Here is a 13,373-nt window from a genome sequence, read left to right as displayed (position 1 = left end):
ACCTAATTCGTATTCGGCCTAACCATGCTAAATCGTCCACGATTTTTTTTTCATTTGTCGATGTTTTCGTGACAGACACGATTGCTGAACTTCATTTCACGATGAAGACTACTGTGCAGCATAGTTACCTTGAACTGTATATAATGTTGACGGTTATTTCGATAATGCCCAAAAGCTTGTGGTAGTTCTTAGCCACGAACAAAAACAGCTCATAAAGAATAAAACGTAGCACACAAGAAGGAAAATCAGAGGATAGCTCTGTTCTCGCATCTTTATTTACAGTTGGAAAAAAAATCATTTTTAAGACGAAAACGATTTCCTTGACGCGTTACTCTTTATTTGCCCGAGTCCCGATCTGTCTAAGTGTATATATGGGTCCACTTGCAATTTGAGAAACAGAAGCGAGAGCATCTCAACATTGAGAAAGTGACTGGTTCGTTGTGTACTTGGTCTCGCATGCAGCCAGTCTCAACTACCGTGTCAAGTCACTTCGAGCCTAATGGCATGTTCAAGTGCAAAAAGCAGGGCTGATGTTAAAAATAAATTTGGAAGCGCGCCAAAGATTCCATGAAAGGATCTCCGAAAACCTACACTTGATGATGTCAGCCGCAAGAAATATTACCCGGCGGGAAATTTATGGCATTGTCATATGAGCACGTCCATACGGGAGTGAGCCCCTTCGCGGGTGTTCTTTGTGTAGCGTCAGCTTCGCCTTTGAAGTGAGGGGATCAGTTTCAACTTCCTGCATTTCTTTCGGGCGCATAAAATCCATCGCGAAGTTCATAACGTAGACCGTCGCATCGGGAACCATTTATTTCAATCTCCCCGCCCACAAGAAAGCAAGCGCCAAAAAAATGTACTGTTTAACCCGGCGGGGGTCGCTGACGCATACAAGAACCCTCACAAGTGAAATTTTTACGAGCCTGAAGAAGAGAATGCGTGCACTCTTCATAGCTATTTCTGTGCAGTACCACGTATGCTGGATACATGGCTTATGTAGTGCCGAGGAAAGAGTCAAAAGAGGCACTTATTTTTTTTTTTCTGTTTCTGCTTCACGGCTTGTTCGGTGTATCACAGCGTTGCACATATGTCGAAGAGACGCCGAATGTCTATAATGCAATAAAATGTGTGCATAAATATCAGTGCTCTGAGTTGAGCATAAAGCTAAGATTGAGAGCGCCTTTAAAATGGAAGTAAATGACGGGCTTTGCTGAAATCGAATCACCGCGCCTGGCACTCGAGACAGGTATTTGGAGATCAGCGTTAGTTGCCTTTATACCGCTATAATGCACGTACCTTGCCTGGTTGCGATGATGTCGAATTTGGGTCAAAAAGACTGCGTTCACGAGGTTTTTTTTTTGTCGTACGCGGTGCCTGCTGGGCGAGAATTATATATACACGTTTCTTACCTACACAAATCTATGGCAACTTTAGCATAGGCCGGGGGTTCCGGATTAAGTCAGCTGCTGACAAATATGTGATGCGTAACCAACTAACCGCAAACACTGCCTGGACAAGTTTACGAGCTTATAGTCGAAGATCGCACGCTCTTTTCAATTTAGGGAATAGGTATTTGCACATCATTAACCACCGCCAAGTTATTATCCAAACAGAATTGGTGGAAAGCGGTGTTTGTTTAGAGTGTTCAGACGAAGGATGAAATGCATTCCGTAACGCCAATTCACTTGCGCTAGTATTAATACAAAACCAATCATACCAAGTATAAGCGTCGTTTATTGCGTGTGAGCGCTTAATGTAGTGCAATTAGGGGCGGCTTAGGCTCTCGCAGAAATAAAACAGATGCGAAAACGGCGTGTGTCCTGTCTGCTTCAAGTTAACTTCTGTCTTTCGTGTTCATACTTGTTCTGTATGAATCTTGGCGGCATTTACACGCCTTGATTTGCAGCAATTTCTTTACCGTTTGTAAGCACTACTGAGTTCCTTTTCAAATATTCCACACGTTAAATTCAGCGCAATCTGAGTTGTAGTCGGCCTCACTAGACTGAGCAGGTGACAAGACTAGCTAAATGCGCGCCCAACCATGGCCCACAGTAAAGTGTATGTACTACTTGCTCGCTTTCAAGCATCCTTAATGCTGCACGGAATTTGGCACTGTGATCGTTGCGGGGCGAGGGCCACGTAACCCGTGTCTCTCGTTATAAATAAGAAGGGCCTATACACGGGGCACTTTAGGCTCTCAGCGGGAGCGATGGCACGGGATGGAGAGGGTTCCTTGGAAAGCGACCACTCCGGAGCACATATATACCGAGAGGACAGCCTCTCGGTGACAGCGGGCGACAAAAGAGCTCGCTCCGACCCGCTGGGTGAAGGCTTTCGTTTAGGGAAATAGGGAAGGAAGCGCTGGCGTCTGTCTACGGGAGGCCGCGGGGGGGTGGGGGGGGGGGGGGGGGGGGGGGGGCACATATAGGGAAAGGCAGCTCCTCGACGCCAGTTGGGGTTATTGATGACGAGGATTGCTCTTTTTTGAAGACGACGGTGCTTGCAGGGAGGGTTTGGAATAGCGGAGAACCTCAACGTATAAAAACACTTTTCTTTTGTTTGGATTTTTTTTAACAAACCGGATCGATACAGAACCGGAAAGAGGCTACCAGTATTTCAATAAACCTGAAAGGTCTCCGGATCTTTTGGAGAGGAGGGCTAATAATTGCGACGAAAATGCGAAGATTGCTTGCTGTCGTTAGTGGGGGCCTTTTGCCGCTCTTAATAAGATTCGGATGATTATTTACCTGGGCTTTCAGACAGAGGCGCCGTGTTCGGGTAGTGCATAGTGATAGCTCTTCTGGTTTTCCTCCGAGGCATTGAACTGACCCCTCCCCCCCCCCCCCCCCCCACACACACACACACATCATACTTTAGAAGAACTTCTGTTTGGGCTAGATGGTTCATTTCGATCCAGAAAGAAAAACAGTAGCGCCAAAAAAAAACACAAACAGTAGACGAACGACGTAGGACAAGCGCTAACTTCATCTGACTTTATTCCTTGAAAAACGAGCAAATATACAGAAAAATCTAGGCATGCGCAGACAGAAACCTCACGTGCGATCAACAAAACCGTTCAAGATATGAAATCTCAGCTTTAACAAGGTTCACAGATGAATCATTGACACACTCTTTTCCTCTTTTTTTGATGTGGCATACTGCGGCTTCGAAAAAATACCATTTGGCATACAAATACTGCCACCTTCATGATGCTTTTATAGCGCCATGTTCAAGGTTCTCTTATCTGAGACTTCGTTCAAATGGTGTGGCCGACATAAACCGAGAAGTAAGACACTCTTCCATCACGATTTGCGGTCACCGAAGTTTCCGCGCAACTCCTCAAAGCTGGTGCCACAAATGCGGCAGGGCGGCAACATCATTAGCGAAGCTTAAGCGGGCCCAGGAATCAGCGGCGGTGTTGTTGCAGCTGCGAGCTCAAGAATAAATCGATCCAGCTTAGCGTACACGCCAGCATTTAAGAGGCAAATTAATCACACGCTTCGCCATAGCTGGGATAATTACCTGAACCAATTAGCCTGCGCTGGCACAACCCGAGTTCTTACGCAAACAAACGTCTTTCCTCGAGGGCTAGTTTCTTTCAAAGTCCTCGAACTGCATGCTGCGGACGTAGCGGATTTGCAAAAGCCGATACCAAAACTCATCTCCGCTTTGTTGACACGACGCGTTGTAATCAAAAGCGCCAAGACTCTTTAATCAAGTTCGCGCTGCTCGTTCTCCAAATCGCTTTAAACGCCCATAGAAGCACCAATATGAAAAGCACTAGCTATCCACTAGCCAAGCTATTGCAATGAAAAAATGAAAACCACTAGCGAACCTATCGCGCACCCTGAAGTTTTGCAGCGTCATCTTCCTGTTATATTCTTCACTTTATTGCCACTGTTGCCTTCGCTTCCAATACATCTATCGAGCGTGCTGTAGGCGACGCCGCATACTGTAACACTATAGCGCGTTTCTGCCCTTCACTTCCAATCCGTCTATCGAGCTTGCTGTAGGCGACGCCGCATACTGTAGCACCACAGCGCGTATATGCGCGATAAAAACGAAATACACATTGCGCACGTGCTCTCTGTAAACAGACGTCACCCTATAGGTTTGAGTGGAACCGGCGCGCCGGAACGTATTTGGCACGACGACGGACTGCTTCTTGGAGACGAGACCGCCGACGAGAGAAAAAAACAATAAACAAGAGTGCGTCGGGAAAGGAATGCACGCGCCTTCCAGAACGCCTTGCCTCTCCACGTTCGGAATAGAGCTTTGGGGCCGGAGCGCGCGTCGCGTCAGCCGCAGCAACGATTGGCGCAGGCGCCTGGAGACAGGACGATGGGCGCGAGCGCGCGCGGAGGTGGAACTGAAATAAAGAAAAAGAGCAGCTCGATGGGGCGCGTTCCTTAAATTGCCCGAGAGTGGAAGAGGCGTCTGTTTTAGAGCGCCGAGATCAAACAGGCTTTGAGGGGACCAGCCGCCACCACTTAAAACAAAAGGGAAGCAGAGAGAATGAAAACGTCGCGTTAAGTCCATGGGCCTCCCCTGTCTGCACGGAGCACGCAGAGGCGAAGCGGGCGCACAGAGCCGCCAGGACCGAGCGGGATACTAGACACACATGGAGAGGAAGAGAAAGTGTCGAAAGTGAAAGATAGAACAGAAAGGCGAGGAAGTAGAATACAGCTCGGGGCAAAAAGGGCCAGCGGCGTGTGTGGTAGCAGCAGCGTCGGGAGGCGATCTGTCACCGCGACGCGTCCGCGACGCCGGAGCCCCGAAAGAGCCCCCGGGGTTTTTCTCAGCCCTCCGCCACCCTACTCCGCCTGCACCATCCCGCGCCCTCACCACCAAGACCGCCACGAGCTTTCTTGCTCGACTGTCGTGGGCTACGGCGGCGGTGGCGTCGTTTATCGCGTGCCTAGCTAGCGTTGGCTGTCGCCGGAACAGCGCGGCGTTTTACACGCCCTCTTGAGCTCTGCCTGGGGCCGTTCGATCGCCCCGCAAAAGAGAGGTTGACCGATGGGATTTGCGTTGGTTCACGGCTGAGGGCGCTTTTAGCCGGAGGTCAAGACAGCTCCCTATACTGCCATTCTGCACGGAAGAAATGGAAAGAAAAGAAGCGAATCCAGAGAGCATCGTATATGTGCCTAGGCCGTTAAAAAACAGCTGTCAATAAATTGCTTTTTGAAGTTTGAGGGACGGACCATCGTGGTGCTTCTGGTCTCAAACTGCCGAACCGGCAGCGCGGTGAAACAAGGGACGCTGGCTTGAATCCAAAAATAGCGTCTGCCCTTACTTCTGCACTTGCATCGGCGAGAACAAGAGACTAAAGAAACAGATTCTAAGCCGTGCACGTGTGTACTGGATAAGGAAGGCCACGCATGCCGTTCGAAAGCGGAAAGAGCAGCCACCCACTGTCATCACAGGTCCCTGTAGCGTAATCTTGAGGGCAAACGAATTCACCAGTCGAACAAACACGCGGCAAAACGTTTGCGCAGATTGCCGAGCGTGCGCATAAAAGAATATTGACTGTCCCATCGTACGAGCAGGAGAAACGCGGTCGTGTGAGGCGAGGTGCCCTCGTATCCCAGCGCAGCTTGGTAGACGACGAGGACGACAACGCATACACGGGTTTTTTCTCTTTCTGGCACATCTCATATTGTAAAAAAAAAAAAAAAAAGAAATTCAGGGGAGCACTGAAGTCACTTTACGTGCATCAAGGGTATGCTCGCTTATCCCTACTGATATATAAAAAGTCGTGGCAAAGCGCTTTAATAGACAAAGAAGTGCAACAAATTTTAAGATTAATCAACAAGGCTGAGGGGATCCACCGTATCCTACAAGTTGAAGGCACCTGCTGTGTTCACGACCTGGTTCGATGAAATTACAGGTTATTGGTGAGCTTCTTCGAACGGTTTGTGTACCGCTGCGGCAGACGTAGCGGTGTAATTATGATTGCTTTGAAGAGGGTGTCAGTGACCCGACGAGTCCACACTCCAAAGTAAACTTCTCGTTCATTTTGGAGAGGTGTGAGCTTGGTCATAGCCAATGCACGCCTCAATACACTGACTGAATGCCAGGACGCGTGTAAATCCGGCTCCTTTTCAGCGACAGCCAGTTGCATTTCCTTTGCTACTTCTCGCTAAAGCCTTGCACCGCTGTTAAAGCTGGAGCATACCACCTGCCAATCATTGTATCGAACCTAGGAACATGTTTACACGTTAACCTCCCGCCATGGCTCAGTGGCTACGCCGTTCATTTCCTGAACCGGAGGTCGTGGGATCGAATCCTGGCCGGCGGCGGCCGTATTTCGATAGAGGTAAAATGCAACCGTTAAAGAAATAAAGGTGATCGCAATTAATCCAGAGCCAACCACTACTACGCTTATCGAGCACTCGTAGTCTTTCCAAACATTAAACCCAACACGTTATCATACTGTATTTATGTAACATCTGAACTGACTCCGGAATGCGATTGGAGCACCGCGAGCACCGCCGTTTCCTCGGATTGACAACAGGTTGTAACCTTGCTATTCACTGCTCCAATTGCTAAGACTCATCTATTGCTTAACCAAACACGCATTTTAAGGAAATACCATGACCAGCGCGCACGCGAAATTTGGGAAGCCTTCATCATCCACTTCAAAAATCAAGCCTGCGTCAGCACACCATCCCTCACCATGTTCCTTAAGGAAATCACATTACTGAACAACCATTTCACTGACACCCTCTGAGCCGCACGGTTCATGTTGTCGATGTTTACAAACCTCTTTTTGTTAGCCCTTCCTGGTTTTTTGTTGGTTTTTTCTCGGTTTATGCTTCTGTTGTTGCTCCTTCAACCCCCCCCCCCCCCCCCCCCCCTTTCAGATCACGTTAGCAGCCGGCGGGACACGTGCCTTCCCTCTCGCGTTCGTATGATGAGTTGTGCCAGTCATAATTGCCTCTTTGTGTATTTGTTGTCAGCGTCCAAACTCTATATATTCCTGCCCTCTGAAATAAAAACGTTGGTTGATAGTCAGCGCTCGTCCTGTCGTCTGTCTTGTGTGCCGTCTTTTGCGCTGTTTCTCAAAATGAAGAAGTTCAAATTGATCATGGCAACGGGCAGGGAAAGCCTTGAAAAAAATTGGCAGTGGCTTAGCTCGGCTATGCCAGGATATACGTAGCGAAAGCTAAGGCACAACTTGGTTAGCCTTGGTTAATCTTGACTGCAAGTCCAGGTTAGTCTGATTGTCTAGTTGTTGCCACGTGGTTCGTCACGCGGTTGGTCACGTGACCAGCACGTGGTTGCCACGTGGTGCGGTGCGACAGCGGCGGGAATGCGAGCACGGCGAAGCTGCGAGTTCGTGGCCAATGTAGACTTCGCTCCAAAAACAAAATGTTTTACATATGTTACGTGTTTTACATTGGGCGGGTGATCACAGCTCGCCGATACCAGTGACGATGAGTGAAAAGGAAAGAGCCGTCGTGAAGGGACGCCCCGCGTAATAATAATAATAATAATAATGATAATAATAATAATAATAATAATAATAATAATAATAATAATAATATTTAATAATAATTGGTTTTTGGGGAAAGGAAATGGCGCAGTATCAGTTTCATATCTTTGGACACCTGAACCGCGGCCGTAAGGGAAGGATAAAGGAGGGAGTGAAAGAAGAAAGGAATAAAGAGGTGCCGGTAGTGGAGGGCTCCGGAATAATTTCGACCACCTGGGGATCTTTAACGTGCACTGACATCGCACAGCACACGGGCGCCTTAGCGTTTTTTCTCCTCCATAAAAACGCAGCCGCCGCGGTCGGGTTCGAACCCGGGTACTGATCCGGAGTTCCCGGTTCGTAATCCTCAAAATTATTCTTTGCAAGAAACTTCCGACGGCGCCCCGCACGGCACCTGCGGGAAGGTGTCTTCATTAATCAATAATGCACGAAACGAGGACACCGTTTAAGCTCGCGCCAGCCTGCTCGTATGGCCCGCTTTGGACCGGGCAGCGCCGGAACGGGCGTCGGCCGGCTTCAGCGTGCGACCACGCCCACGGCGGGGGGTCCCCAGCACGCGGTCGGCGGGCAGCTCGCGTGACGGAAAACAGGTGCCTTCGATGACGCAACGCGTGCCGCCGGTGTGGCCTTGGATGCCTCCCCCCTTTACCAGCACGCCCTATTCCCGGCCACAAAAGGCACGATGCTGCAACCGAGATCGCGAAAATGACGTCACGAGAGACGACCGGTGATCGATTGCTGTACGCGTTAGGAGCCATCTACCGAAGGACGGGAGGATGGCTTTCATTTTTGCCTTGCGCCGTTCAAGGCGAGACGAAACTGCGAAGGTTATTTTGAGGATATTTTCGAATAGCACGTGCTCTGTACAAGACCGGCAGACCTTATATTATTCTTAGGCAACGTTTAAGCGACCAGCCGAAAGATTTGCATTACTCCTGAGTTGGCCCTTGTTTTTTATGGCACCGTCTTGGGTTAGATGCCCACACCTTGACTTATTAGTCACCGACGAGGAAGACTTGAGAACTCCGCGGATTTTCTCTTGCGGCAGAGCGGCATAGCTCAGGGGAAAGCTGAAACTGAAGTGCTCCCTTCAAGGCGAGTGCAAGGTGCTGTAGTAATAAACAAAATATGTTCGCTGCCTGTCCATCCTTTGCCTGGGTGGCAACGGGGGTACGACAGGTTATGTTGAGAACAGCGGAGCGTTAAAGGGGCTCTAAAACGCCTTCCGAGGAGAGCACATTAACTCACTTAATCACTGCGCTGCGTTGCCAATGAAAACCAGAGCCAAATAATGGACTTCTACACGCAGCAGACGGCCCGCAATCACGCGCGAGAGGTTGGCGAGCCCCTTCCCGGCGACTTTTTCATGCTCGCACCCTCCTCCGTTGCTCGCATCTACGTATACAAGGTAAAGAGGTGGCCATTGGTTAGATTCTTGCAGACGTCAGGAAGCTACCGTGGCTGCGGCCAATAAGCCGCTTAGCTCCGGCGGGTCGGGAAGCTCCGCTCCCAGAAGGGTGTCCGGCGAAGGAGCGCCTACCTTCCAGCGTGAGCAAAAAGTAACGAGAGGAGAGGAAAAAGGCGCGAAGACGCCTGAAATTCAAATTTTTGACTACCTTTAACTCAGTTTCTACAAAGCGCATTAAAAAAATTCTTGCAGGACAGTATTCGTGAAGCCGGCGTGCTTTAATATCCCAGCCATGCCGCAACTTTATTAGAGCCCCTTTCACAGCCCCTTTAAGATGCCCTAAATGCAAATCACTGAACCACGGAGTGAGTAAAGCGCACCGAAGAGCTTCAATTATTCACAGCTCCTCATTAAGTACACCTGCCCTCTGCTCCGCCGTAGATTCCATAGAGGGATTTCTTCTGACAATTCACTTTGGTGTACACCTATACCTAAGTTCGCACCCACGTCCTGAAATGCAAGCAAAGAAACTCATTTACATGCATGTGCGCACATACATACGTGTGAGCAAGGAAATAATTACATTAAATTACCACTGACATCTGAGAGTAGTGCTCAAGTCATAAATGCTGTAAGAGTGAAGGACGTTGGTGGCAACGTCCGACTCTGGCGCCTTGCTTTTCCACCCCACTAAGGCGCTCAACGCTCTCGCCATCGCACCAGTCTTAGCAAGCTTCAATGTGCCGCCGTCACACATAAATGCACTTCTGCACTCTAAACAGAAAGGTGTAAAAAGGGAATAAGCTGTCCCCTAGCGGACACCATTTTACGAAAGTGTGTACACTAGACCACAGGTTATTCCCTTGCTACTCCTATATAGACGTATTAGTGTTTAGAGTGTAGAAAACCTCCACGAGCGCAGCACACCGGATCGAAGACAGTGTGAGTCACGGGAAGGGCCGGGTGGAGCGTCTGAGGTCACCTGTGCTGACTCCGGGCCATGAAACGCCCCCTAGCGGCTGTGCGCAGCACTAAATGTGCCCATGGGGCAAGTGCCTGCTGTGCGGTGCGCTACAAACGGCGCACGCGCACATACACCGGACGTTCAGTTATCAGCCACGAATTATGCCTGCGGGAAGTAAGATGACATTCCTGTGCACGTGAGTGAGTGAATAAATTTTATTGCTCTTATAAAGGAGTCTTGCTGCTTGCCCGAAGATTGCCGATGTCTTCCAGGCTGAGCGTGGTTGAAAGCTTTTTTCAATGTTTCTAAAGAAGGAACTTGCACAGCTTGAATTCACGTGCGTGAACTTTTTAGACGAATTCGGAAATATCTGCAACTGCAACAAATATATGCAATTGTCGCCTACCTCTGCAAAACATTCCTTCCTGACATGTTTCTGTGAAAGTGAGGTAAAATGAAGCAATTAACGCAGTCAAGCACTAACAGTGAAGCAGTTGACAGAAGGATTTAACTAAATAGCAATATCTTTAGAACCACTGTGACAGGAAGCACGAAATTTTTATCACGAGGACCGTTCAGTTGAACTGATCACCCTTTACAAAAATAATTATCACGGAAAACTGGCTAGTTCGAAAGGACTTCTACTCAAATTAAACAGCGCGAAAAGCACGGACTAAGATAAAAAGACAAACACGGCGCTGCCTCGCAACAGGAAAGGTTATTAAACGACAGCAGCACATTAATAATCTCGAGGCATGCGCATGCGGGAAGGGGGCGTAAACCAAAAAGCCACATCCAGACGGCTGTTCACTGATAATGCCTATCCAAAAATGCAGATTACCTATCATAGAGATTAACGGAGGGACGACTGGTGCATTCGGCCCTACCTCTCCAGATACGAAAGGCTTGGCACAAAGACAAAAAATGCACATTTTGTATTTGGGTGACCGGGCAAGCTCGCATCAGTCAGCACATGGCACCACGTGTGGACAGACAAAAGGACATAAGGGTAAAAATAGAAAGAAAGCAGTTTGTAAGCCGCTGTTCCGTGATGCTCATATATTTTATCGTGCCATCGTGATGAATTACACGGGAAGTTTCTGAAGCCTTTTATTTGAATATGGATCTTTTACAAAAACTAAGTCAATTTTTTGCAAACAAAAACATGAAATATACAAAACCAAAGTGACAAAATGCAACTGAAAATGAACTCATTAAGCATTCTTATTGCAACGCAATATCACTGTTGTTTTGTTCGAACCTCTCGAATTGGCTCTCTGCGCTTGTTCCGCCCATGACAATTGCCCACCTATTTCGGTGTGTGAAGCTTATATAATAATAATAATTGGTTTTGGGGGAAAGCAAATGGCGCAGTATCTTTCATATATCATTGTACACCTGAACGGCGCCGTAAGGGAAGGGATAAAGGAGGGAGTGAAAGAATAATAATAATAATAATAATAATTGGTTTTTGGTGGAAAGGAAATGGCGCAGTATCTGTCTCATATATCGTTGGACACCTGAACCGCGCCGTAAGGGAAGGGATAAAGGAGGGAGTGAAAGAAGAGAGGAACAAATAGGTCCGTAGTGGAGGGCTCCGGAATAATTTCGACCACCTGGGGATCTTTAACGTGCACTGACATCGCACAGCACACGGGCGCCTTAGCGTTTTACTTCCATACTTATTCGCAGCTTCGCAAATTGCAGCATGCGAAAGTTGCATTGAAGATACACCCAGGAACGTGAAGTTACTTCCAAACGCACATCACACTTCGATTTCGATTGCAACCTTGTTTTTAACTTGGCAGCGCTTGTCAACGACGGCCTGACCAGCATAGCCGTCATCCGAATACCGAGTGTTCCAACAAAAGTAGATCATGCTCAGGCGATGCCTGTGAGTGCGGGGTTTTAATTAAAAATGTATGCTGTTAGATAACTGCACGACCCATGCACTTTTACAGCGATAGCTGTTAGCCCCCGTCCCTGGCTTTCTCGACGCCGTGGCCGTCGGCGTGACCGGTGGGTGCACTAGCACTACCACCCACCAGTTGCGCCTGTCAACCTGGGTCGCATAAGCCTACGGGTGGCTGTGCTTAGAACAGCCGCCTGCCAGTGCAGGAATGCATCACGTGACCACTACACCAGTGGTCATAGGACTAAACGCCTAAACAGCTATCGCTGAATCTCGTTTTGCATAGTCGTAACCGTCCGGTGAGTTTTTTTTCTTCTCAAGTGTCAGTACGGTTGTCATCGCTAGCAAGTGTTGACTTCAGAACACTTCCTTGCGGCAGTTTGAGCGCGACTGGTACACGCGACACGTTGCGCTCCCAGTGCGCTTCATCTTGTTTGTTGTTTGTTTATTGATACTGTCAGCCCAAGAAGGGCTTTTACAGGAGTGGAGAAAAAATATATACAACAAAGAAAAGGAAAGTCCCGCTCCAAGTCAACAACAAAAAGACAACGACAATGCAAAGCAGAGGTAGTAAATGAAAAAAAAATGTGGCACACAGTGAACAAGTGAGGGAAAAAAGACGCTCGTATTATACGCACCGGAAACAGAATCTACATAGACGCAATCTTGTCAGGAAAGATGAGACCCTCTAACCAACCTGTAAATGCACTGAGAGATGACGATATGGCAACTGCCATCTGGTAGTTTTCACTGCTAAACATTTCCCTCTCTTTTCACGACGCAGGGGAGGCTGTGCAGTGCTACATATGCAGCTGGACGCCGAGGAACCAGGCTAACCGGACAGATTACTGCACACGTGCCAACTTCGATCCAGAGAAGAACTTCGCGCACGAGTGCGCCCACGGATGCGAGTTCTTCTCGCAGAACGACCTGAACGGTGAGCGAGCAGAGCAGAATGTGCAGCATGGCATGCGAGGGGCATAATAAGTGGCTTGATTAAGTCCGGCTACATTAAAGATGCTTGCAGAGTGCCGCAAAAGGGACGTTGCAAGAACAAATCTCCTGTTCTATCTACTCTGTGATTATGTAGCAGGCTTCTGGAAGAGGACTTTGATGTACTTTGAGGGAGCGGTTTGCGCTGGTGGCTTGTGTCAGGAATCCAGAAGACCAATTCATGGCAAGAAAGCTGTGTACACTGGTTTTTAACAGTTATTTTCTGTGTTTTCGCTCCTTGTGACTCTTGTATGCTTTATGCTTCTGTGTACCCATGCATTACTATTGTAGCATGCTGCTAACTCCCTTTACATAGCGAATGTGTAAAATGGCTGCAGCATTCGGACATTCTGGTGCAAAATCGATGCTCTTATAGTTGTTTTCGTATAAAACCCCAATCGTCAATCCCTCGAAAGAAAAGACAGGACCGCGAGTAAAAAAAAAACTGACAACACTCACAGGCGCACTGCACCATGTTTGCGCACTGCTTCTTTTCAAGATACCCCACGGTATAGGCCCACGTCACTTCCAACGCTGCTGAAGTCTCGCAACAGCCTCCTTGCATCACGCAACCTTTGCTACAGTCTTAGCCGTGCTG

At 48.4% G+C, this 13,373-nt stretch overlaps 1 protein-coding gene across 3 annotated transcripts in view; it reads left to right on the top strand.

The window, feature by feature from the left end:
• Positions 1–13,373, top strand: part of LOC144129183 (uncharacterized) — a 79,050-nt gene that overhangs the window by 58,870 nt on the left and 6,807 nt on the right. For all 3 annotated transcript variants that reach the window (XM_077663161.1, XM_077663160.1, XM_077663162.1), the window contains one exon: positions 12,567–12,719. In XM_077663161.1, the coding sequence (XP_077519287.1) occupies positions 12,567–12,719 (153 nt within the window). The remainder of the gene's footprint in view (positions 1–12,566; positions 12,720–13,373) is intronic.

This window comes from Amblyomma americanum, chromosome 4 (genome assembly GCF_052857255.1).
Source record: "Amblyomma americanum isolate KBUSLIRL-KWMA chromosome 4, ASM5285725v1, whole genome shotgun sequence".
Lineage (NCBI taxonomy): Eukaryota > Metazoa > Arthropoda > Arachnida > Ixodida > Ixodidae > Amblyomma > Amblyomma americanum.
This window is presented reverse-complemented; position numbering and strand designations above follow the sequence as displayed.